The 27,096-nt window shown below is 42.3% G+C and overlaps 2 protein-coding genes across 2 annotated transcripts; one reads left to right on the top strand and one right to left on the bottom strand.

Annotated features, from left to right (window-relative positions):
* Window positions 1-8,816, bottom strand: LOC149473077 (small ribosomal subunit protein mS34-like; the record flags this gene model as incomplete). Its single annotated transcript, XM_089683688.1, has 3 exons — window positions 1-293; window positions 4,981-5,023; window positions 8,718-8,816. Coding segments are annotated over 3 exons (435 nt in total), but the record flags the coding sequence as incomplete, so codon positions are not given.
* Window positions 8,816-26,631, top strand: LOC149473076 (structure-specific endonuclease subunit EME2-like). Its single transcript, XM_089683675.1, has 8 exons — window positions 8,816-8,822; window positions 9,145-9,281; window positions 14,610-14,701; window positions 18,256-18,360; window positions 20,438-20,540; window positions 22,304-22,419; window positions 24,027-24,216; window positions 26,401-26,631. The coding sequence occupies exons 1-8, from the start codon at window positions 8,816-8,818 to the stop codon at window positions 26,629-26,631; spliced, it is 981 nt and encodes a 326-aa protein (XP_089539801.1).
* Window positions 26,632-27,096: the final 465 nt, after the last annotated feature.

The following is a 27,096-nucleotide window of genomic DNA, read 5'->3' as shown; positions in this document are numbered from 1 at the left end:
TCACACTGGTGTCCCTGTTTTGGCTCTCCTCACTTTAAGCTCCTTTTGGAGCTCATGATCAGATTCCCGTAATCTCCCAATGTCCAGCATGGGCTCTGTTAAAGGCTTTCCTTCTTTCTGCAACTGAGCCAGAGCAATAGCCCTCAGTAGTGGTGGGTATGGCACATAGCGGACAGGTTCTGGCTCCGGCAGAGGGATAAATTGCTTGAAGTTCTCTTCTTCATGCCGTGGTATAAGACGCCAGTCATGGTACATGACTTTGCTGATCTCCTGCTCTTCAGGCACGGTTTTACCTGGGTGAATGAAGAAGATGACCATCAATATAAGATCATCAAGTCACTCTACCTAAGATAGGCTCTGCTTATGATCCTGGATGAGAAATACGCTATATGGCCAAAGCTACAAGGACCCCACTCCAAATAATTGAGTGAATGTGTTTTAGTGAAGGGTACTGTTCATTCTACAATTCTCTAGCATACAAAGACATTTAGATTTGGATGTCAAGCCTACTACACACGGGCCAAATGTCGAGCGGTATTTTGGCATCTTCCAATTTTTATTGGATATTTGGCCCGATGTGGTAGCCGGTCTGTCAGAAGCCAGACGTTCGGTCGGCTTCTGTCAAAGAGGCATGATTGAAGAAGGTCTGCTGATCAGCTCCTGATCAGTGCTCTCAGCCAATGGCTGACAGTGTTGACCGAAGTGTTCTGTCCGGGATGGGGGGCATCCCTGTCAGAACCCAATAGCACAGCAGGGGAGCTCGCTGTACCAATATCGGATCATTAGTATACTATGACATACAAAGCCATCCACAACACTGCCCCAATTTACATATCTGATCTTATCTCTATCACCCAAACCGTACTCTTTGCTCCTCGCAAGACCTCCTACTCTCTAGCTCCCTTATCTCCTCCTCCCATGCTCATCTCCAAGACTTCTCCAAGGCATCACCCATTCTCTGGAACTCCCTACCCAAATCTATCAGACTATCACCTACTCTACTTACCTTTAGGCGATCATTAAAATCTCTCTCTTCAGGGAAGCCTATCCCGCCCTCTGCTAATACTGGAATCCTCTATGCTTCCAACCACTCCATCCCCCACAGTTTTACCTATTGTACCACTCACCCCTCCCTCCTAGATTGTAAGCTCCAAGGATCAGGGCCCTCAATTCCCTCTTGTATTGAACTGTATTGTTACTGTATTGTCTCCCACTATAATGTAAAGCGCTGAGCAAACCATTGGCGCTATAAAAATCCTATATAACAATAATAATTAGTACAGTGGCTCCTCCTGAGCTGTCCGTTTTTTTTCTCATTCAGTGTGTACCAGGCTTTAGTGCAAATAAAAAAAGTATCATGGACAATACTCGATTGTTCCTAAAGACATTCAGACAATTACAATCTGGTGGCAATTGTTCAATACGAATACCCTTAATTAACCTGAGATGTCCAACAAACTCATATGGGTTTGATGGTCAATAAATGTCCGCAAATCGTTAACCATATAGTGTACTTCACTCTCTTTCTTAACTACCTGCCGACCGCAGATAGCCGAATGACGGCTTCACTGCGGCCGGCCAGTTCTGAGTGGACGTCATATGACGTCCCCCCAGAACGCGCTCTCCTGCGCGCCCCAGGGGGCGCGCACCCGGCGATCTCCGTGATCGCTGTGTCCTACAGACACAGCTGATCACGTGATGTGGTAAAAGGCCAATCACAGCGCCTTTTACCACCTGATCAGCGGTGTCCAATGACACGCTGATCAGAGGGAAATGCAAGTGCCGGTTCTCGGCTGCACTTTCCTCACGCTGTCAGATCGTGAGGAAAGTACTGCCGAGAACCTGCAGTTGTCAGAGCGGGGATCGGCACCGATCATCAGGGCACTGATGATCAGTGCCCTGATGATCGGTGCCCAGCAGTGCCACCCGCAAGTTCCGCCCACCTGTGCCCAGCAGTGCGCCCACTAGCTCCGCCCACCTGTGCCCAGCAGATCACCCACCTGTGCCCAGCAGTGCATCCACCTGTGCCACTCTGCAGTGCCACCTACCTGTGCCCAGAAGTGCCACCTACATGTGCCCAACAGTGCCACCCACCTGTGCCCACCCACCTGTGCCCACCAGTGCCACCCACCTGTGCCCACCCACCAGTGCTGCCCACCAGTGCCACCCACCAGTGCAGCCCAGCAGTGCTGCCAGTCAGTGCCACCAGTCAGTGCCCAGGGGTTGTGCCAGTCAGTGCTGCCAGTCAGTGCCCAGCAGTGATGCCAGTCAGTGCCGTCTATCAGTACCCATCATCAGTGTCACCTATCAGTGCCACCTATCAGTGCTGCATATTAGTGCCGCCTATCCGTGACACCTCATTAGTGCTGTCTATCAGTGCCGCCTATCCGTGCCACCTCATTAGTACTGCCTATCAGTGCCCTTTAGTGCTGCCTATCAGTGCCCATCAGGGCCGCCTATCAGTGCCCATCAGTGCTGCCTCATTAACGCACATCAGTGAAGGAGAAAAAAATGCCTGTTTGAAAAATGTTATAATAGAAACAAAGAAACTTTTTTTTTTTTCAAATTTTTTGCACTTTTTTATTTATAGCGCAAAAAGTAAAGCGCCCAGTGGCGATTAAATACCACCAAAAGAAAGCTCTATTTGTGAGAAAAAAATTATCAAAATTTCATATGGGTACAATGTTGCATGACCGTGCAATTGTCAATCAAAGTGCGGCAGCGCTGAAAGCTGAAAATTGGCCTGGTAAATAAGGGGGTATAAGTGCCTGGTAGGCAAGTGGTTAAACAGCTTAGTTCATCAATTACTTTTCTACACTGTTTACCAAACTATTCACTGCAAACTCTACAAAGAATTAAAAGGAAACAATAGGGGTTATCTACTTAAACTGGAGGGTGCAAAAGCTGGTGCAGCTCTGCATAGAAACCAATCAGCTTCCAGGTTTTGTCAAAGCTTAATTGAACAAGCTGAAGTTAGAAGCTGATTGGCTACCATGCACAGCTGCACCAGATCCTGAACGCTCCAGTTTTAGTAAATCTATTCCTATGTATATGTGTAAGAATGTATACTAGAATTTGGAAAATTAATATAATGAGTTAGTTTGGCCAATTATTTTTTTTTTTCACATTTCATAACCCCTCATTTGCTGTGGCTTCAGTTTGTGTTGCTTGCCTATGAGTAAAAGGTCGGATGTTGCAATCAAATTTTATGGCATACTCCCTTTCAGATGCTATCATTTGAAGGCTGCACTGGGTTCTAAGCAGTCCTGCCAGAAAGACTTGCTTTTTTTTTTTGTCATCTGCAGACAACAGGATCTATGAAAACAGAATTATATAACAAAATGCATCCCCAAGATTCCTCTACGTTGATATGTTCCCTCAAGACTAGCTGGACGGGATCATCAGAGAGCATGTACGCACGGTTTTAAGCAAACTCCCACACCCCTTCCTTTATAGAAAACAGTATTTTAGATGTCATCCAGACATTTTTACCACCAACCTTAATTATTAAACTAATTGTAAAGGATTGCTTTTTATTTTTTTTTAACCACTTCCTGTCCAGCTGTTGTATATAAACGGCCAGACGGTGGCAGTACAGGGTCGGGTAAACATTTATAAACAGCCTCCCCGCCCCCTGCTTGTGCGCACTCCCTGGGAGCACTGTGATCTAGTGCCCGCTGTGTCCTCCGGACACAGTGGAACACCGATCGTCGTATGGGACCTCTGTGCAAGGTACCGATCATGTAATCACTGATTGGCCAATCAGTGATCACATGCAGAGTATTAAGCAAGATGTTACTTCTGACATCATTGCTTACTACGTGTGAAATCTGTGAATGATCACAGAGGTCACATGGTACAAAGCTATTCACAACAGCCTTGTACCATGTGACAAGCTGTGACCAATCACAGCTCACACAGTAGTTCTCAATGGCTACAAGAATGCAGCCAGAGAGAAGGAGCAATGATTGCTTTTATAGCCTTTATGGGTGTAAAAGCAATCAGTGTAAAAAAAAAAAAAAAAAAAAAAATCTTCATCACCCCCCACAAGTAGTAGTGTCACCATGGTGACACTGTACTGCTAGGGCGACAGTATGTTAAAATAATAATAATAATAATAAAAAAATAAAATAAAAATGTACAAACAAATGTTTAAAAATTATAATTTTGGTTATAAACTAATTTGGGTTATTTATTTTTTTTTTTTTACTAAAAAGATAAACGGAATAAATTTTGGCCAAGATTTACGATGAAATATTATTTGCAAACTTTTGTAAGAAAAACACTTTTTTTCAAAATTTTGGGACTTTTTCATTTACATAGCAAAAAAAAATCTCAGTGGTGAATAAATACCACCAAAATAAAGCTTTACCTGTTTAAAAAAAATGCTAAAAAATTCATATGGGTACAGTGATGCATGACCGCGCAATTGTCATTCAAAGTGTGATAGCACTGAAAGCTGAAAATTGGCCTGGACAGGAAGGGGGTAAAAGTGTCCGGACTTGAAGTGGTTAAATAACAAACATGTTATACTTAACTGCTGTGTGCAATGGTTTTGCACAGAGCAGCCCCAATTCTCCTCTCCGTGAGTTCCCCTGCTGGCACTCCTGGCTCTTTGCCCCCACCGAGTGCCCTCATAGCAAGCATGCTTGCTTCCGAGCTGGCTCTGTGTGTCCATAGACGCACAGAGCGCGGCTCCTCCCTGGCTCTGATTGACAGCAGTGGGAACCAATGAGGAGGGAGAGAGCCAAGAGAACGGCTGCTCCTGTGCACACTGCTGGATTGAGATTGGGCTCAGGTGAGTACAAGGGGAAGCTACATGCAGAAGGTTTTTTTTACCTTAATACACATTAACTTTCCCTTAATAATTTCTTTGAACTAAAATATTAACATGGATTTCTATTAAACTTTTTACAGTATGTTTTTGGTCTGTTGCTTTTTTTTTTAATTTGTAATGACATTTAATGTACCAGGACCTACCGCGATATGTTAAATAACCCCAGGCTTGCCCATGGTCCATGTTCTGGAAGACACAAACACAAGTTAAAATATGTAAATTAAGATTAAAGAATGAGCACACTGTTAACAAAACCTAGCTAGTTTCATATATTATTTAGGAAAATCAAGCAAGTTGGCAAACATAACCTTTCAAATTTATCCATCCTCCTTCGGTCACCTTAGGTCTTCAGAGTTCTTCAGTGGTATTCTAGAATCCTGCAGCTATCTTCACTGGAGTACATCAAAGAAAACACCCCTTAAACCTCTTTATGTGTGCGTGCTCTTAGCTGACAGTCTTTCAATAACAACTCTAAATTATAATCTGTCCCTATCATAAGTATACACTGGAGGTTTAACTAAAGTTCTGCAAGATGTAGCTGGTACATCTATCATGAAATCAACAGCTCTCAGTTTGTGCTATCTAAACATACACTATATTGCCAAAAGTATTGGGACACCTGCCTTTACACACACATGAACTTTAATAGCATCTCAGTCTTAGTCCGTAGGGTTCAATATTGAGTTGGCCCCGCCCTTTGCAGCTATAACAGCTTCAACTCTTCTGGGAAGGCCGTCCACAAGGTTTAGGAGGGTGTCTATGGGAAGGTTTGATCATTCTTCCAGAAGCACATTTGTCAGGTCAGGCACGAATGTTGGATGAGAAGGCCTGGCTCACAGTCTCCGCTCTAGTTCATCCCAAAGGTGTTCTATGGGGTTGAGGTCAGGACTCTGTGCAGGCCAGTCAAGTTCCTCCACCCCAAACTCAATCATCCATGTCTTTATGGACCTTCTTTTGTGCACTGGTGCACAATCATGTTGGAACAAGAAGGGAACATACCCAAACTGTTCCCACAAAGTTGGGAGCATGAAATTGTCCAAAATATCTTGGTATGCTGATGCCTTAAGAGTTCCCTTCACTGGAACTAAGGAGCCAAGCCCAACCCCTGAAAAACAACCCCACACCGTAATCCCCCCTCCACCAAACTTTACACTTGGCACAATGCAGTCAGGCAAGTACCGTTTTACTGGCAACCGCCAAACCCAGACACGTCCACTGGATTACCAGACAGAGAAACATCTCCACTGCTCTAGAGTCCAGTGGTGGCATGCTTTACACTACTGCATTCAATGCTTTGGATTGTACTTGGTGATGTAATGCCCGGATGCAGCTGCTTGGCCATGGAAACCCATTCCATGAAGCTCTCTACACACTGTTGTTGTGCTAATCTAAAGGCCACACAAAGTATGGAGGCCTTTAGCTACTTACTCTGCAGACAGTTGGCGACATCTGTACACTGTGCGATTCAGCATTCGCTGACCCCACTCTGTCATTTTACGTGGCCTACCACTTTGTGGCTGAGTTGCTGTTCTTCCCAGTTTGTTATAATACCACTAACAGTTGACCATGGAATATTTAGTAGTAAGGAAATGTCACGGATGGACTTACTGCACAGGTGGCAACCTATCACAGGACCACACTTCAATACACTGAGCTCCTGAGAGTGACCCATTCTTTCACAAATGTTTGTAGAAGGAGTCTGCATGCCTAGGTGATGATTTTATACACCTGTGGCCATGAAAATGATTGGAACCCCTGAATCCAATGATTTAGAGGGGTGTCCCAATACTTTTGGCAATATAGTGTATATACTGGAGCAGGGTGGATAAAAATCAATGATTTTTTAAAAAAAAATCTGATTTGTTTTTATTTAAATCTGATTTTTTTTATTTAAAATCGGATTTTTTTGAATAAAATGCTTTTTGAGAAAAATATATTACCATCCAAAGGTTATTCCATCATGAAATAAAGATTAGTTTTTTAATTATGTAGAATAAGGCTGTATATGTTTAATTTTTTTTGGTAAATAAATTCCATTACTACATTCACAATGTCATGCTCTTCCAGAGGTTTTTGTAAGATTATTGGGCAGTTTCTCTGCCTACAAGATATTATCACAGATGCTTGGTTTACTTTTGCAGTTCTCAAAACTGAATTTTACTCAGCGGAGATCACATGCCTCTTCTTCACAGCAAAAATGTTATAACATGAACAGAGTTAAGAAAAAGACCTTAATCCTAACTTCTACAAACCTATGAATACAGAATCAACCCCTTCACTGCTAAGTTTCAAGAAGTTCAGTGAATAGAATAGAAACAATATTTTTCTGATTGTTTGGAGTGGAATAGATCTGCACAAGAAGAAAGTGAAACTAAGTGTGAGGAGGAAGGGGCTGACAGTCTAAGTTTCTTAAAATATATATATTTTGTTTAGCCAAATTAGTTACCAAACATGGATGTTTGTTTAAGGAAATCACATATGCTGGAATGTTATTGTTTCAGTTGAATAAATCTATTTAAATTGTTATTATTAAGGTAATGATTATTTTTCTCCTTCCTAAGTACAACAGAAAAGTTGTCCAAATATGAATGATTAACCTATTAAACTGGGGATAAAAAAACTAATATGAAAAGTTGTTATTCTAAAAATCTTCATCTACTTGCATATTAAAGATATACCAGCAAGAATCAGTCTTTATGTAGAAAACTAGGATTTAAATCAAGCCTTACTGACTAGTGATTTAAATTGTGATTTAACTCAGTTTGATTTAAATCAAATCCACCCTGTACTGGAGTATTTGTTACATCTGAACCTATGTCACCATACAATAAATAATTTACTATAAGAATAGTGATATGTAGAACTGTAGGGAAAATTATGGCAATAGATCTAGGAAGGTTCTATGTATTATTAAAAGAGCAACCTCAATGACCCTTTACCATCCCTGTGTTCTATTTTTGTTCCCCTCCTATCTTGTTAGCAGGGTTACCTTCAAAATACATACTTACACATCCAGCTGATATAGTGTTGTCCTGGGTCAAACCACCGATCCACTGCAGCATTCCAGGTCTTGCTCCACCATCTCATTTACTTACAACATCAGGGGGGAACTATCTATTTTGGGTTCTTGTAGCTGGCCTCATGATGGCATGCATGTTTCACTTCATCAGGGGGCTGGCTGCAAGAACCAGAGCCTCAGCAAGCCCCCTGATGACGTGGCATTGTAAAGTACCCCAAGGCCTCCCTCCCTTGATGCACCAGGAGGGGAAAAAAAAATGAAATGAGGTTCCCATGGCATCACCACAGCCCCATATTACACATGACCCCACCTTGGCTTCTAGCCCACAAAAATGAACACAACATGCAGAAGACGTAAGAGGCAGGCAAGCAAGTGTGCTGTCTTGTCTACCATGTCCATGTGTGCAGTATCCTTAAGGGCTGATTCACACTAGAATGCTGCGCGGGTTTCGTGCACCGCATTCTGAATGCGCTGCCCTTGCGACCTGCAGTGGGTGTCAGTGCAATATTACTGACACAGTAAACGCAGTGCATTGGCCCACACCACATTGCATGGTACAAAAGTACCATGCAATCCAGTTGTAGTGCGTTTACAAAAGTAGTGCATGCACTAATTTAGGTGCAGTGCAGTACAATTTCAGCCCATTTAAAATGAATAGGCTGAAATCGTACTGCACATAACTGCATATGAATCGTACAGGAACGTGCAGCGCATACCGGTGCGATTCCTAGTGTGAATCAGTCCTTAGAGTCTGATGAGCTTAAATACCATGATGTGTATTCTGGCTAAGATTGTCAGCGCCACTTTCTACCCTCTCAATTTTGCAGGACGGCGGTCATGATCTTCTGAACTCTCCCTCACCTCAGCTCTGTAATCCACTTTGACCTTAGTAATATTCCAGTAGCAAGGCTCATCGAATTGCTCCAGCCAGGACTTCTTGGTCACCTCTATGTTCTTACATGCAGGGTTTACAAACAAATGGGGCACATTGAGAACTGGCTATATATATATATATATATATATATATATATATATATAGTCTTTTGGCGCAAGCTACCATTTCAGATTAGTGTTTGGCAGCTTTTTTGGAGGACCAGAAGAGGGTATCTGCAAGGTTAGGCCTTGTGTTCTTACATGTAGAGTTTACAAGCAAATTTGACTCATTGAGAGTTGGCACTATATAAATTGTCTTTTGGTGCTTGCTAACATTACAGATCAACTTTTTGCATCATTGCAAATCACACATATATGTCTACATTGCGTTGTTGATTGATCTCTTATTGCGCAGGTCTTCTCCAAGATGCAGGGTCAGAAGGTATGCTGGAAGCTCTGAGTTCAGCTGGGTATACTTACTCCTTAGAGCCACACTCTGTGCCATGGAGCATTACCTGGAGAAGAGAGATGCCTGCTGACTGGACATGTGTAGTAAGTTGTGATTGGAACAGACAACACGTTTTTGTATTAGAGCCGCTTATATTTAAAGTGGAAGGATCAGTCAACTCCAAACTGATATTTTAGTTCTTTGTAGGTGCTGCTGAGATAAAATGCCTGTTAGTTCTTTATATCTCCTGGGGATTCTCTTATTGAGATCTTTGTTGAGCATCACAGGTTTTCACAACTGATGTGGCCATTATGAGATGTCCCATTCTCTCTATTGGGTTTTCATATTTATTCTAGACTGCGGAAAACATAGCCAGAGCAAAGGTGGCCAGGAACAGTCATGGATTATAGCAGGAAGATCTCCCTGTAAGAGCAATCAAGATCTAAGAAAGAAACCTGGGGCAGTCTCAGTCTGCCAGACGTCACCTGCAATAAAATATCCATCTGAGAGGGTTAGTCCTATTTGAGGAAATCTGTACTATTATTATTATGCAGGATTTATATAGCGCCAGCAGTTTGCACAAAGGATGACAGTACAGTTACAATACAAATTAATACAGGAGGGATCAGAGGGCCCTGCTCAGTAGAGCTTACAATCTAAGAGGGAGGGTCAATTGATACAAAAAGTAATAACTGCGGGGGATGGGCTGATAGAGAAAAATACATGTACCGTTGCTAGGAGGGGGCAGGATAAGCCTCTCTTAAGAGATGAGGTTTTTAGGGATTGTCTAAAAGTGGACAGGGTAGGAGATAGTCGGACACATTGGGGAAGGGAGTTTCAGAGGATGGGAGTACCTTTGGAAAAGTACTGAAGGCAAGAATAAGAGGAGGTAACAAAGGAGCTGGAGAGCAGGAGGTCTTGGGAGGAAGGAAAAGAACTGGAAGACTGGAATTTTGAGACTAGGTTAGTGATGTAGCTGGGGGCTGAGTTGTGGATGGCTTTAGAAGTTGTTGTAAGTACCTTGAATTTAATTAGTTGAGTAAGCGGAAGCCAGTGGAGGTATTGTCAGAGAGGGGTGGAGGACACTGAATGGAAGCCAGTAGAGGGATTGTCAGAGAGGGGTGGAGGACACTGAATGGAAGCCAGTGGAGGGATTGGCAGAGAGGGGTGGAGGACACTGAATGGAAGCCAGTGGAGGGATTGGCAGAGAGGGGTGGAGGACACTGAATGGGGGCCAGTGGAGGGATTGGCAGAGAGCGGTGGAGGACACTGAATGGAAGTCAGTGGAGGGATTGGCAGAGAGGGGTGGAGGACACTGAATGGAAGCCAGTGGAGGGATTGGCAGAGAGGGGTGGAGAACACTGAATGGAAGCCAGTGGAGGGATTGGCAGAGAGGGATGGAGAACACTGAATGGATGCCAGTGGAGGGATTGGCAGAGAGGGGTGGAGGACACTGAATGGAAGCCAGTGGAGGGATTGGCAGAGAGGGGTGGAGGACACTGAATGGAAGCCAGTGGAGGGATTGGCAGAGAGGGGTGGAGGACACTGAATGGAGGCCAGTAGAGGGATTGGCAGAGAGGGGTGGAGGACACTGAATGGAGGCCAGTGGAGGGATTGGCAGAGAGGGGTGGCAGACACTGAACAATTGGTAAGAGCAAATAGGAGCTGTCAGTACTAAAGTCTCTTTTGGAAATTCTAGTTGCTGGACTATTATGCTAACCCAAAGGCTTTCAGTACTTTGAGTCAATAACTCAGATTAGATGAGCCGTTCTGATTTTTCTCTGGGTTCATTAGCTAAATTCTTGCCCTAGGTTGGAAGTAGAGATGAGTGAATCGAACCAGGCGAAGTGGAATTCGTTTCGAATTTCAGGAAAAATTCGATTCGTGCCGAATCCGAATATTAGCCAACTTCGGATGCACGAATCGAATTTTTCCCGATCAGCCGGCAAAAAGTGTCCCTGCAGAGAGCTCCACTATTTCTGACAGTTCTCTGACAGTTCCTTCACATTTACAGCGGTTGAAACATTGTATCTATTTGTTTCCATTTAGGATACAGATGTTTTTATTCGGAAACAGATACAATGTTTCAACCGCTGTAAATGTGAAGGAACTGTCAGAGAACTGTCAGAAATAGCGGAGCTCTCTGCAGATACACTTTTTGCTGTACTGGAATACTTCTTCTTTTCATTCTTCTTTTCATTCTTCTCATTCTTCTTTTCATTCTTCTTTTCATTCTTCTTCTCATTCTTCTTTTCATTCTTCTTCTTTTCATTTTTCTTTTCATTCTTCTCATTCTTCTTTTCATTCTTCTTTTCATTCTTCTTCTTCTTTTCATTCTTCTTCTTTTCATTCTTCTTCTTCTTCTTTTCATTCTTCTCATTCTTCTTTTCATTCTTCTTTTCATTCTTCTTCTTCTTCTTTTCATTCTTCTTCTTCTTCTTTTCATTCTTCTTCTTCTTCTTCTTTTCATTCTTCTTCTTCTTCTTTTCATTCTTCTTTTCATTCTTCTTCTTCTTCTTTTCATTCTTCTTCTTCTTCTTTTCATTCTTCTTTTCATTCTTCTTCTTCTTCTTTTCATTCTTCTTTTCATTCTTCTTCTTCTTCTTTTCATTCTTCTCATTCTTCTTTTCATTCTTCTTTTCATTCTTCTTCTTCTTCTTTTCATTCTTCTTCTTTTCATTCTTCTTCTTCTTCTTCTTCGTTGTGCCCCGTGACTGCCCAAATGAGTGAAGTGTGCGGTGATTCTAAGATCGACGGCACTCATCTGCATGTCATACTGACTGACAGTATTATTTCTCTTCCCCAGCAGACTCCAAGGGCATTTAAATTAAAGGTACAGTGTTCTGCACTAATATAAAGGCTCTCTGAAGCCTAGAAACCCTTTTAATAAGTTAAATTCGCAGCGAATAAATTCGCATTGAATCAAATTTCTCCCGCAAATTCGGCGAATCAGCCGAATTGAATTTTTGAATAATTCGCTCATCTCTAGTTGGAAGCTCTGAATTTATTGATGCCAAAAATAGCCAAACAACAAACATTTTCAGGGGAAGGTCAGTAATGAAGGCATCCAGGCTGTGTCAGTACTGGTTTCCTTTATGTTATTATGTTAAAAAGAGAATAATACATTCTAATAATTCATATTTTATGAGAAAAGGTTTCCATTGTATTCTTTTTATGGCACCACCTTTGTGCACAAACAGCAAGCCACTGCACACAATGTAATTCTCACACACTGTTTTCTGTAATTCCTTTTACCTATATGCAGAATACATTTTTTAAACCTGAATGCCAAATGCTAAGCATGTATATAATGTCATCATGTAATCTGGTAAGTATTCAGTAAACTATAATCAATGTATCATAAAACTAGCATACAGTGTTAAAGTGGAATTTCACACAAAAGAGGGAGTTCTTCTTTTTTGCCGCCAACTCACCCCCCAACATGTTTGGTCATACGTTGTTACGTTACGGTCATACTGGGGGGGGGGGTCGAGCGGGTATCTAGTTTTGACAGGTATCTGCTCCCACTTCCACTTGGATCGCTTAGGCAATCCGAGTGAAACTTCGCCCAGGCGATCCAAGAGAAACTTCACCCCCCTCTTAACCCGCAACATTTTGGGACACATCACAAGTCCCAGAAAGCTGCAAGACCATTCACAAAGTGCAGCTCAACTTGTGCATGCGCAGTAGGTAGCTGGCTGTGAAGCTGTTAGGGCTCACTGCGCACTTCAATTAATAAACATGCTTGCACCGGGCTGCCAAAGACCAGTGAGTAACCAGCCCAGGTGAGGGCGGCACTTGATCCATGGATATCTAAATATCCTTATAATGAAAGTCAGTAGCTACAGTATTTGTAATTTTTAATTTTTTGGGGGGGACTTTGAAAATCCTCTGACTTGATATCAGCCTGCACAGGGGGCACTAAGACTGAGAGAGGTATTCTGAGCTTATCATGGCTAACACTGGGAGCAGCCTCCAAGGGTGGGAATCAGAGGGATGAGATCATCAGTATTGGGCAGGGTGGATAAAAATCAATGCTTTTTTTAAAAAATCTGATTTTTTTATTTAAATCGGATTTTTTTTAATAAAATGCTTTTTGAGGAAAATATATTACCATCCAAAGGTTATTCCATCATGAAATAAAGATTAGTTTTTTAATTATGTAGAATAAGGCTGCATATGTTTAATTTTTTCGGTAAATAAATTCCATGAATCCATTCACAATGTCATGCTCTTCTCGAGGTTTTTGTAAGATTATTGGGCAGTTTCTCTGCCTACAAGATATTATCACAGATGCTTGGTTTACTTTTGCAGTTCTCAAAACTGAATTTGACTCAGCGGAGATCACATGCCTCTTCTTCACAGCAAAAATGTTTTAACATGAACAGAGTTAAGAAAAAGACCTTCATCCTAACTTCTACAAACCTATGAATACAGAATCAACCCCTTCACTGCTAAGTTTCAAGAAGTTCAGTGAATAGAATAGAAACAATATTTTTCTGATTGTTTGGAGTGGAATAGATCTGCACAAGAAAAAAGTGAAACTAAGTGTGAGGAGGAAGGGGCTGACAGTCTAAGTTTCTTAAAATATATATATTTTGTTTAGCCAAATTAGTAAATAAACATGGATGTCTGTTTAAGCAAATAACATATGCTGGAATGTTATTGTTTCAGTTGAATAAATCTATTTAAATTGTTATTATTAAGGTAATGATTATTTTTCTCCTTCCTAAGTACAACAGAAATGTTGTCCAAATATGAATGATTAACCTATTAAACTGGGGATAAAAAAACTAATATGAAAAGTTGTTATTCTAAAAATCTTCATCTACTTGCATATTAAAGTTATACCAGCAAGAATTAGTCTTTATGTAGAAAACTCTGATTTAAATCAAGCCTTACTGACTAGTGATTTAAATCGTAATTTAAATCAGTTTGATTTAAATCAAATCCACCCTGGTATTGGGGGATTAAGTAAGAAAATTGTTACTCTACCGGGACCAAAGAAGAGAATTTTTACCAAAACAACAGCAAAATTATACAACAAGAACACAAACAGTAACACTAGCACTGTAATAATATGTTATGAGGCAAAAAGAAGTATGTGTGTGTGTGTGTGTGTGTGTGTGTGTGTGGGGGGGGGATAAGGAGTGCACATAAGACCTACTACAAATATTTACTCAGAATGGTGATATAATGCCAGCTATTGAGAGCTGCTATCTTGGGGTGTCCTCTCTTCCTCTTAGATTTGGTTCACACCTGCAGATGCAACCAAATGCAGGTGCATTTCCATGTGTGGCATGAATGGCAGCCTGTTCATTTCCATGGACTGCTCTACACACGAGAAACACAGAAATTAAGTTCCGAACTCTTTTCATTCAGCTAACACAAAAATATTTATGGATTTTCCAATCGCTGTTTTTATATTCCAGGATGGTCTGGATCTATGTAAAGGGAAAGAAGAGCAAATGCTGATTCTGGTGGAGCCTAGAGAATTTCTCAAGAGTGTCTTCTATTACATTCAGGTAAAATTTGGAAAGGTGAAGAACATGCAGATTTATATATATTCTGTATCTGCCACCCCTCTCTGCCAATCCCTCCACTGGCTTCCCATTGCCCAACGGATAAAATTCAAAACATTAACAATAACATATAAAGCCATTTATAACTCTGCCCCAAATTACATCACCAATCTTGTCTCCAAATATCATCCAAACCGTACTCTCCGCTCCTTGCACGACCTTCTACTCTCTAGCTCCCTTGTCTCCTCCTCCCATGCTCATCTCCAGGACTTCTCCAGAGCTTCCCCCATGCTCTGGAACTCTCTACCCCAATTTATCAGAATATCGCCTACTCTGCTCACTTTTAGGTGATCTCTGAAAACCTATCTCTTCAGGAAAGCCTATCCTGCCCTCAGCTAATAATGGAATCTTCTACTCCTCCTACCAGTCCATCCCCCACAGTTACTAACTTTTGAACCACTAGCCCCTCCCTCTTAGATTGTAAGCTCCAAGGAGCAAGGCCCTCCTATCCCTCTTGTATTGTTGCTGTATTGTCTCCCGTTATATTGTAAAACGCTGAGCAAACTGTTGGCGCTATATAAATCCTGTATAATAATATACTAATAATAATATAGGGACCCATGGGGCATATAGCTCAATATCCATGTGCCATATGTACAATAATTGCATTTGCTGAGGTCAATTATAATAGATGTAAAAAAAGGTTTACAGTATGTGTCCTAGATTTTTTATTTTTTTGTGCTTAAAGTGTTACTAAACCCACAACAGTAAAATCAGTCTGTAGATGCAGTAAATCATGCTTGTTATACTCACTGTGGAACCTAAGGGGTTAATCCTCTGCACTGTGTAAAAATTATGTTTGATCCAGACTTCTCTGATCCTCCCCTTCTACTGCTGTCCCCAATCCATCTGCTGATAGAACAGAGCCTTGGAGACAAGCTGCACATGCACAGTTTGGTGTGTATTGCTAGAGACCTTTTTTTATTTTCTTGGGAGAGTGCATATATCCAGCACAGGGTCAATAAGCACTGTCCAGACAGAGGTTTAGGGGTCATGCAGCCTCATAAGTCAGTCGGGAGAATGAAAACTCCTCCTACCATCTTTATCCAGTACTCTGCTGGACATTGATAGAAGTCTCAAGACTGCTCTACCCGCTGATAAAATAAAAGGTACTTAGCAGTTTATATTTACTAAAATAATTATATTTCCATGTTCTATGTACTGTGGGAGGCCAGATATAGTTAATGCAGGGTCCAGGGTTTAGTAACACTTTAAAGTGGAGTTCTACTCACTTGTCAAAAAATAACTCATTAGCTACAAAAACTGCTGACTTTTAAAAAACAGCCATTTACCTGTCCCTCGGTCCTGTGGTGTGTCTCCCGCAGCCCGTTTCACCGGCCGTCCTGGATTCCAGGAGGCCAGCAGGCCGTCATGTATTCCAGGAGGCCGGCATCTTCAGTGTGGGCACCCAGCTGTGATAGCTTGCGGCTTCACAGCCGGGTACCCACTGCACATGCGCGAGTAGTGCTGCACTTCCTGAATGGTCCTGTAGTCTTCTGGGACCTGTCACGTGTCCCAAAAGACTACAGAGAGGGAGGGAGGACAACTTCTGTTTCCAATCGCCTAGGCAATCAGACCGGAAATGGGAGCAGGTACCTGTCAGATTTGGGCACCCAAAGGTGCCAGTCCTTAATGGGGAGCGGGGGAGCAGTCCTTAAAGCGGAACTTCACCTTTTGGGAGGAGCTCCGCCTTAAGGCTCAGTTTACATCTGTGCGTTTAACTGCGTTTTTATCAAGTTCCTGTGAGTTATGTGTGGATCAGTTTATTAATTTCAGTGGGCTTCCCTACATGTAGGAATCATGGTAAAGAAGCCCCTGACCCCTGTTAAAAATTATGCCGCATCAAAACGTACCCTGCATTTCAGTATGTGTGAAAACAGACGCATGGGAGTGCCATTAGGAGTTGATAAATACTACTACTACTAATAATAATAATTAATTAATTCAGAAATATTGGCACTGCCACGTGTCTGCCAAAGGACAGCCCTTTTGTTACCATTTAGTAACTTATATAAAGAGAAGTACAGACTCCTGTAGTGTTGGCTCTGAAGAAGAGGTTGTGTCCTCGAAACGCGTTAGCCAGTTGGTCATCCAGGGTTCCATCGTATGGACTCAGATGTTGTTTGGATCATACACCTTGTTCAGTTTGACATACCTGTGTTATTATGTCCATTGTGAGTATGATACCTATTTTTGTTTCTTTAATACATTATTTTAAACGATAATGCACTAGGTCGGTGCGCCCTTTTTCTGTTTCTCCATTTGTATCCAGTGTATTCGGACCACCCCGGTCTGTTGAGGGCAGCAAGCAGTGCATATTCCAGAAAATTCCAGAACATTCTTATTAGGTCTACTGAGTCCTTTCCTAGCGCAGGAGTAAAGTGTTTGTTGTACAGGATGTTTTGCGTCAGGAAAGTGCACAATTTTGTTCACAACCAACAGTAGTGTGAATCTTACCTTAGAGAGACTTGAAGTAGTAAAATGTTGCTAAATGTCTATGTATATTTCAGTTGTTTTCATTTTGGGAGATTATACGTGGAAGTAGTTTAATTACAAAGGAATATGTAAGAAAAGGCATGTACTGTAGATGGATATAGAAAAGATATGAAGTATACAGATAGAACAAAGGGGAAAACAAGGGAGTGATGCGAACTGAACCCACATTTTCTTCCACTCAGGCTTTAGATCACCTGAGCAGCCATTTTTTTTAATAACAACAAAAAGGTACTTTTTTTACTCAAAAGAATGTCATGGTAAAATGTTCCCATATTGATTCATGTGCTTTCTAATTTGTAATGATAGATCCGCTTTCATTGGTATTAAAAGCATGGCATGATCGGGGTGGAGGTTGTGTTTAATCCTTTCACTGGCACTGACGTAAGGGCAGAACTGCTTGCAGTAGGCCATGTCAGTAATCCTTTTTGCAGTTGCATTCCCTTAAGCCAAGGGTCTCCAAACTTCCTAAACAAAGAGCCATTACTGTGCTTCAGACTTTTGGGGAGCCGGATTGTGGCCCTTGGGAGTAGAAAGGTCCTAACATGAGTGGGAAAACACAATGCCCCATTTTTGGTGTCAGTGGGAGGAATTGTGCTCCATCATTGGTGTCAATTGTTGATGTCAATAAAGGGAGTTGTGTCCCTTCATTGGGATCAGTGATGGGGGGAGGTATGGTTGGTATCAGTGGAAGAAATAGTGCCCTAAGGGCTGGAAAAAACAAGCAAAGGCCTGCATCTGGCCCCCGGGACACAGTTTGGAGACCACTGCCTTAGTCTATAAGCTAATAGCCACTACGCTGATCATGAACTTATGGCAGAGTGGTACCTGAGACTCTCCTAATTCATGAAGGGCCACAATCAGCAGCTGCCGATCATAACCAGTGAAAACATTGCCAAAGTGGTCTGGGTATGTGAGGTGAAAAAATGGACATCGGGCCCAGCAGTGAAAAAGTTAATAACAGCCTTGTAAGATCTAAAGTAGCTGATCCCTCTCCATTCCTGGCTCCTGAAAACGCCATGACTCCGACCTCTGTGTTTGGAATAGATAGGAAGTGTTCTGGAAAGAAGATCACCTTGGCTGTTTTGGGGCTACATGATTATAGAAGGTAAGTTGGATTACAGACTGCAACTTTCATTAAAGAGGACCTTTCACTTTTGAAATAATACCATTAGTCTGATTCAAGTTAAACATTTTTATTTACATTTTTTTGTCCAAAAAACTTTCTGTTCAAAGCTACAGTGTTCAATAGTCAGTCTGATTTTAAGATGCAAGTCTGGTTTACAGATTGAAATTTAAAGCAGAACTCCATGTAAAATTTTACTTTCCCATGCAGTGGGGCTGTGCGCTGCATGGGAAAACTGCTCGTTTTGTCCAGGGGTTTAGTGGAAAAGCTATATATATCCCGTCCTCCGATCCTCCGGAAAACCACGCTCCCCCAAGTCCAGCGGTGGACTGTTCCTGCCATCCTCAGGCTCTGAGACGGTCTGTTGGCATGATGACGTCAGGAACAGTCCATTGACAAGACCGCTAGTATGCGGGGGGGGGGGGAAGCGGCAAGGACCAGTGTTGCGCTCTGAGGATCATCTGATTCGGTAAGTATATTTTCACTCTTATGACCCCTAGACAAAAACGAGCAGATGGCCCGTGCAGTATGGGCACAGCACCACTGAATGGTTCAAAAAACATTTTGCCCCGATTTCTGCTTAAAGGTTAAGTGTTGAAGGTGAGGTTGCACACACATTAATAAAATCAAAAATGTGCATTTATTAAAAGAGAAGTATGGGCTATACAAAGAGAAAATCTTCTACTCACCTAGGTTGATGCAGCATCAATCTGATGCTGCATCTGTCCCCCACCGGCTATCCACTGAGAATTAAGTGATCAGACACTGCTGATCGCTCAGTTCTCCCCTCCACTCTGAGAAGGGAGCAGTGATTGTCAGTGACTGGCTCTCTGCTCTGCCCCTCCAGCACTCACTGGAGTGATAGGCGGGGGTGGGAGTGGCTGGCTCAGGATATCAGTGGATTGCTGAGAAGCTGAGTCAGTTGCCGGTCCAGGATTCTGGGTGGATTCCAACCATGTGGGTAGGATCTTTCGGAGCCTGAACTGGCTCTGTGAGGTCAGAAAATGGATCACAGGAGTGCAGAACAAGCTGCACACCTATGATCCATAGGAGACGATTGGCAATGCTTCTCTTTTAAATATATGCATTCAGTCCTGCAGAGCATTGCAAGTGTAATCAGTGCATAGTGGGTGTAGTTCACAGGCACCTGCATTATTTACCCCAAGTCCTCAGTTTTTTGCTAAAAACTGTGCACTAACAACACCAGACTTCTGGTTCCAAAAGCTAACGTAACAAAGAGGTGGGTTCTCTTTTTATAGTAAGTAAAGTGCAGCACTATAAATAAGTAAATAAATTATAATAATGTCCGTATAAATGAATATTCTTATGGTGACAATCCGTGTGTAGAGTACCCACTATGGCGGTACTTCAGTGCTTGTGCTTTTAAAAGTGGGGTAAGAATACGCACTCACCAGATGCGTAAAGAAATTACGCATATAGATCAATGATCGGAGGTCCCCTTTAATGAAGTGGAGTCATTGATTTCCTAGAGCTCACCCCTGAATCAAGATCTACCTTATTACACAGAGGAGGGAGTTCCTGCTACACAGGTTGCTACACCCACTCATCCCTTAAAGGGGACCTCTGGTTTACTGGATCCATATACCACCCAGAAGTGCCTGACATACCACCCATACAGAGGGAGGATATCTCTATACATGGCTTAATCCGCTTCCTTAAAGGGGACCTCTGATGATTGATTTAAATGCGTAATTTCTTTACACATCTGGTGAGTGCGTATTCTTACCCCACTTTTAAAAACACAAGCACTGAAGTACCGCCATAGTGGGCACTCTACACACGGATTGTCACCATAAGAATATTCATTTTATACGGACATTATTATCATTTATTTAATTATTTATAGCGCTGCACTTTACTTACTGTTTTGACTGAAGTTTTATTTGGTTACCTTTAGTGCATAGCTGCTGACGTTGAAAGCACTCACTTTTTTATTTATTTATTTGGGGTTCTCTTTTTATGCTTGAAGACGGAAAACACTGAGATGGTATAAGTGAACTGACTGAGCTTTAATAGTAAATGTTTTTTTGACCACCAGATGTCAAAGACTGTCGCGTAAGATGGAGAGACACTCTCTAGAGCCAAGCCTTTGCTATGATGAACAGCCAGAAAGCCAAGTGACCAGGCGACATATAGATGAGGTTGGTAGCTAATCTACATTTAAATACCAGTCCTCGGTTAAAGACTTCTCCATACATCATCTTCTTTAGTATCATCTTCTAGGATTAGTTTTGGAAACTAAATTTTGAATACAATTTTTTGTTTTAAGCAAGAGCCTAAAATGAATTTTGTTTTGCTACATAGTTCTTTTACTTTGCTGCATTGTGTCCTAAAGGGGGGGGGGGACTATGTGGCCCAGTGAGCTTATGCAATACATTTTTGTCTTAAAGTGGAACTAAAGGCACACGTACTTACCTTAGTTCTAGTTCCAACAATCTGACACCCATAAAGTCCCTGCTCGGCGCTGTTCTCTTCTCCCTGGGTTCTTTTGGACCCTGGTTTTTGTTTGTTTTGATTGGCTGATGTGGGATGACATCACTCCCATACATGTGCAGGAGTGCAGTCATCCGGGCACGCTGGGAGTTTGCCAGTTTGTGAAGTTCAGTGTACATTCTACAGAGGACTGCAAATAGGCAGGAAAGTGTAACATTGCATTTTTTTTCTGCAATAAAAAGACTGCCTGTTCACAAATGTTTCTATTTTACATTTAGTTCCACTTTAAGTTTACATGTTCCAGACACCTCAGGTCCCATGCACACTAGACATTTAGCAACGAAGCATGAGATCCCAGCATCTTGATGCGGGTGGAAGGCAAAGGTTGCACCATCCAGCCTCACTGTCGGCAACTTGTAAAACTCTATGAGAGGCTGAAAGCTGCTGCGGCTGGACAGGCCTGGATGTTGCACTGAGTGTTCCTAATGTTTGTGGCAGTATCAGGGGTGGACTGACAACTCATGGGGCCCCCGGGCAATAGGGGATTATGGGGCCCCTGTGTCCTTGTCCAAACTCAAAAAAGCCTATGAAAAAGGTACCGGGGGCATCTCATGGGGCCCCCTACTGACCCCGGGCCCTCGGGCAGTGCCCGAGTTTCCAAATGGTCAGTCCGCCCCTGGGCAGTATGTGGCCAAGGATGAATGCTGGGAGTGCACACTGCATGTATTCTGGGTATTCGTTCCTGGGAACATACTGCCCTAAATGTTAGTACCACTCTGCGCACCATCCAGTCCCATCCATCCGCAGCAGCTTTCAGCCTCTCATAGATTTTTTCAGACTGTCAGCAGTGGGGCTGGATGGTGAACTTTTCATTTGCACCAAAATGCCAGGATTTCAGGCACGGGGGGCTAAACACCCAGTGAGCAATGAGGCTTTTATGTTGAAGCCATAATATATTTTTCAAACTAGCTTCTGGGGAGAATTTACTAAAGATTTGTCACTTTATTTAACCTTCCTGTGTAATTTACAGTAGAAACTGAGTTATTGTCAAAACTTTTTGCAAACTGACTGCCAAGTGGCAAGATCAGCCCTCTTTCTGATCAGTTTCAGAGCTGTAATAAGAATCTCAGACCTTCTCTGCATCAGTGGCCCCGGCTTAGGTGTTTTTTTTTCTTTTGTTTTTTTTTTTACTTTTTGTAGTCATGAATGTAAAATTATTTTGTAAGAAAAGGAGCGACCTTTGCATCTCTTTACAAGATCCTTTTAGATTGGGGCAGCACCTAAATATGGGTGTAACATGGTGCAAAAAGATGGAGTTGCCCTTTAACTCTGATTTTTCTCTAGTTTATTATCACTGTTAGGCATGCTGTCAAATCTAAATTTTAATGTGAAAGCATTATGTATATTCTAATAAAGTTTTCTCTGTGATGTCACCTTCTTTGATAACTGTTATCCTCCTCTGTGGAGGTAGGCACTTATCTTTCTACAGCTGTACCATGAGACCGAAGTCTTATTCTTGGATACATGGAGAGAACTGGGGCAACATGTGTGTGCTGTGACCAAGAGTATAGCTCAGCGCCCGTTCCGGTGAGTTCACAAAAAAGTGACTGGACAATGTAAATTCCTTGTGAGTGAAAGGTTATACAAGTGACATGAGCAGCCTTATAATCATTGCCCTGCTTTAATGGATTATTTAGATTTCTGTTTTTCAGCAAATCAGCATTTTCAGGTGGTATAAAGGAAAAAGAATTTACATTTAAAATGAATTGTCTATTTTGAATCCACTGAATGCCTACTAAATTATTTCCGTTTTAGGTGTACGCCAATAACCAAACTGCAACATCTTGAAATAACATACACTTAGAGCAGAGCTAAACCCTCTTGCCCTTTACAGCCAAGGAAGCTATTTTCTTAGCCTCTGTTTAATCATTTGACCTCTCGAAGGTTTTACCCCCTTCATGACCAGGGAATTTTTTTTATATTCACCACTGTGCTACTTTAACTGGCAATTGCTCAGTCATACAACACTGTACCCAAGTGAAATTTGAGTCTTCTTTTGGTGTTATTTTTTATTATATAAACAAAAAAAAACCCCAAAAAAGTTTGGGGAAATAAAACACAATATTTTCTACTTTCTGTTATAAAAAATAAAGAAATGTAAAAAATCTAATTTCTTCATAAATTTAGGCCAAAATGCTGCTACATGTCTTTGGTAAAGGAAAAATCCCACTAAGTGTATAATAATTGGTTTGTTTGAAAGTTATAGCATCTAAAAACTATGGTGTATATATACTGGAATTTACGCAGCTTTAACGCTGTGCTGGTGATCAGTGACTTACAGTTGGACTGTGATAGTGTGGTGGGCAATCTAGTGCTAACAGACCGTCACTGGGAGGTAAATTAAATGACACTGACATCACTAATACAGTGATCAGATATAATACTTTACACTGTCCCTGTACTAATTACACTGGCTTGGAAAGGGTTCACATCAAGGGGCAGTCAAGGGGTTAACTGTGTGCCTAACAAGTGTTGTATGTGTAATATGTGCTGCTTTTACTAAGGCCCCTTTCAGACGGGGTGGACCAGTCAGCGGATCAACTGTCTTCTATGAGCGGTCGAATGGAAAACAACCGCCTGTGTGTTTCCATCCAACTGCCATCCCATCCGATCCGGTGGACAGAAGGGGAATGGATCCCCATCCATCTCTTTTCGACGGATCAAATCGGATTGGATGTCGTTGGGTGTAAACAGACACATGTCCATTTACACCCGCCGCTCCATAGAGGAGAATAGAGGTTTCAATGGGTCCACCTGAAAAACGGGCAGATGGACCCGATCAGAACGTCTATGTGAAAGGGGCCCAAGAGATCTGGCTGTTTTTTTTCCCTGCTTTTCAGGGAGAAGAAACAGACAGATCGCTGTTCTGTGTACAGAGTCCTGTGTGTTTGTAAACACAGGGCTGTGTGCTGTGAATGGATACAGCCAATCAGCAGGTGTCAGCCATAAATCATTGGATGAAACCTGCTGACAAAATTGCACAGTGTCCAGTCTCAGTGGGGGTCAGCAGTGGGCACACGCATGCATGCCCCAAATTTTTCTTTTCTTTGCAGCAAACATTGAGGTCAGATGACCTATAAGTGATGGTGCAGCAAGGTGGACCGTGGTAAACAACGTTCTCTCTCTGTCTGCAGGTTGCACTGGGAGGCTCAGAGCTACTCCTTCTGCACCTCAGCAGGCACCTGGCGAGGGTGGGGACCCAAAGGATCGCTCACTGGCTTACCATTGGCCTGGAAGAGACAGATTCAGCAGTTTAATAGAGTCAGTCCAGCAATGGCTGCAACTATAACAGAGGCCTATCCTTCTCCACAACTCCTTATGCAGGTCAGTGTCTTTGTGTAATGTGTTTTCTGCCCAGGATCCACATGCAATGGGGGAGATTTACTAAAGCTGGTGCAGCTGTGCATAGTAACCAATCAGCTTCAATCTTCAGCTTGTTCAGTTATCCTTTGACAATAAAACCTAGAAGCTGATTGGCTACCATGCACAACTGCACCAGATTCTGTGTGCACCAGTTTTAGCAAATCTCCCCCACTATTTTTCACACTAAAGGGAAAGCTTGAGCATCTGCAGATATTAGACAGAGGAGTGTATAGCCATAGGGATCATTGGTCACTCCTATCAAAACAATGGACCATCTTCTAAGGCAGGGTCTCCAAACTTTCCAAACAAAGGGCCAGTTTAACCTCTTGACACATGCAAATGTGCGGCCTCCCGGTGTCTGGGCCTAGACGCTGAGCGGCCGCACATTTGCGTTCTATTAAAAAAACATATGTGCTGAGAGCACACGCCTGCGCACTCCCAGCACACATGTCCAGTACTCATGGAAAGGTCCCAATCTCCTCTTTCGATCGCGACCTTTCCCGATCATGTGACAGTGTGTCACGGCGGTCACATGACGCTAAACCCTGCCCCGCCTCCCGACTTCTGAAACCCTTAAAGGGCCAGGAGGCGCCGGTGCCAAGGGGTAATGTCCTTTAGACTTTCTGGGGGCTGGATTAGGAGTAAAAAAAGTCCCTGATGTTAGTGGGGAAAAGTCATTGACGCCATCTTTGGTGTCATTGGGAGGAAATTTGCCTCATCATTGGTATCAGTGAGATAAATTCTGTCCCATCTTTGGTGTCATTGGGAGGAATTGTGCCTCATCGTTGGTGTCATTGAGATGAATTGTACCCCATCATTAATGTCATATGGCCCTATTGTTAGTGTCATTGGGAGAAATTGTGTCCCATCCTTGGTGTCATTGGCAGGAATAGTGCCCCATCATTGGTGTCAGTGAGGGTAATTATGCCCCATTGTTGGTATCATTGGATGAAATAGTTCCCCAAGGGCCAGATAAAAGCAAGTAAAGGGCCGCATCTGGTCCCCGGGCCACAGTTTGGAGACCACTGTTCTAAGGCATGCCGTAGAAAAGCACATATCTGAAATTGACTGGAAGTAAGACATTTACTTAGTTACATCAAGCTGATGTACAGTATATATAAAAATAGACCTTGTTTTTTAATTGCTTGTATAAGATGGTTTTGAAATTTTACAATCTTTCCCAAAGCCCCTCTCATCTACTATTCCCCACTGACAGGTAAGCTCAGTGGCCAATAGGGAGGCACAGGAGCCAGGAGAGGGGGAGGGGGTGTCAACCCTCACCATTACTCTTTTAAGGCAATATTTGCATATTCGAGCACCCCAGAATATGGGGATCTCTGGTGGATCTGGAAAATATTAAAAGGAAAGTGCTTCAAGTATTTCTTAGACTTTACCATACTAGTCTGGAAGGTATTAAAAGGTAAGTGCTTCAAGTATTTCTTAGACTTTACCATACTAGTCTGGAAGGTATTAAAAGGTAAGTGCTTCAAGTATTTCTTAGACTTTACCATACTAGTCTGGAAGGTATTAAAAGGTAAGTGCTTCAAGTATTTCTTAGACTTTACCATATTAGTCTGGAAGGTATTAAAAGGTAAGTGCTTCAAATATTTCTTAGACTTTACCTTACTAGTTTAATAGAAACATACATTGATGCTGTTCTGTAATCATTATTACATCATATTAATGTATTTTTTTCAGTGTCAGCAGTGTAAGCACCATGTTTGGCTTGGTATCAGCCTGCATTCCCCTGTACAGCAGAGCTCAGAAAGGAGGAAGCACAATCAGCCAGGTGTTGCTGCAGTGCAAAAGGAGCATGCTGATAAAAGAGCAGTGATGAAGGGATGAGCGCAGTGTGCTGCTTCTCCTTTCATTGCCCTGACACAGGGTGGGGTGGAAAATAGATCTGTAAGTAAAAATGAATCCACAGCAGAGACAAATCAAGTCCCCTCCCCTTCCAGGCAGGGATGTGCTGTGAGGCAGAGCTGTGTAAATGGTAAGACCGGATGGACAGAAACACAAATCCTTTAGCAGGTAAATAAGCTCACATGTATGCATTTCATCTGTTCCGTATTAATTCTAGTAGTCGGTGTATAAAGCTGATGTTATTCAAAGAAAGTAAATTCTGTATCTTTTCTCTCTATCCAGGCATATGTGGCATGTAATACTGATAAAGAGAGACTATCTCTCCTCAGTAACCTGAGGGTACCACGTACTGGAGGTGCCACAGATGATATGGAGTATCCAGATGAAGATGTCACACAGTCTAATGACCAAGACCAGACAAGAGAGAGGCGCATTGGTCCTGATTTGTCACGACGCATCTGGCTGTTCATGACCTCAACCAATCCAGAACTGGTATTGGACTTAAATTCCTAGTACATAATCACTGGTGCTTTTGTACTGTTATTTGGCAGTAAAGTATTTATAATAAAAATATGTTTCCAATCATTGCAGTAAGGAAAATGTGCCTGTGTGTTTTAATGACTGGCTCATTCACACCCTATGGAAAGATCTATAGTCACTTTAGATCAGTGGTTGTCAACGTATGAGATAAAGGGGGCATCAAATGTGGCCCCTGACATCACCAAAGGACCGCACATACTGTTCAATATATATAATGCTTGAGTGGACTGTCGGAGACTTCAGACTTTAATAGATGAAAATGAGGGCTAGAGAGTGTAGACGTGCCACATTTTGGGCTGGGGGTGTGCTTTTGAAGACAATAGAAAACAGGGAACACGTTACATGAAACTAGTAAACATCAATTCTATTGCCCCAATCGATGTTTCCACTATAGACCACTAAGGTCTGAGGGCCACACATCATATATGAAAGGGCCAC

Source organism: Staurois parvus, unplaced genomic scaffold (genome assembly GCF_062004578.1).
Source record: "Staurois parvus isolate SC_StPar_1 unplaced genomic scaffold, SC_StPar_1.0 ptg000018l, whole genome shotgun sequence".
Taxonomy (NCBI): domain Eukaryota; kingdom Metazoa; phylum Chordata; class Amphibia; order Anura; family Ranidae; genus Staurois; species Staurois parvus.
Note: the sequence above shows the minus strand (reverse complement) of the source record. Positions and strands in the feature narration are given on the sequence as shown.

Coding starts and splice junctions, on each gene's coding strand:
- LOC149473076 (XM_089683675.1), top strand. Junction 18,361..20,437: donor GGGCTACATGATTATAGAAG/GTAAGTTGGATT, acceptor TTTGACCACCAG/ATGTCAAAGACTGTCGCGTA. Junction 20,541..22,303: donor CCAGGCGACATATAGATGAG/GTTGGTAGCTAA, acceptor CTGTGGAGGTAG/GCACTTATCTTTCTACAGCT.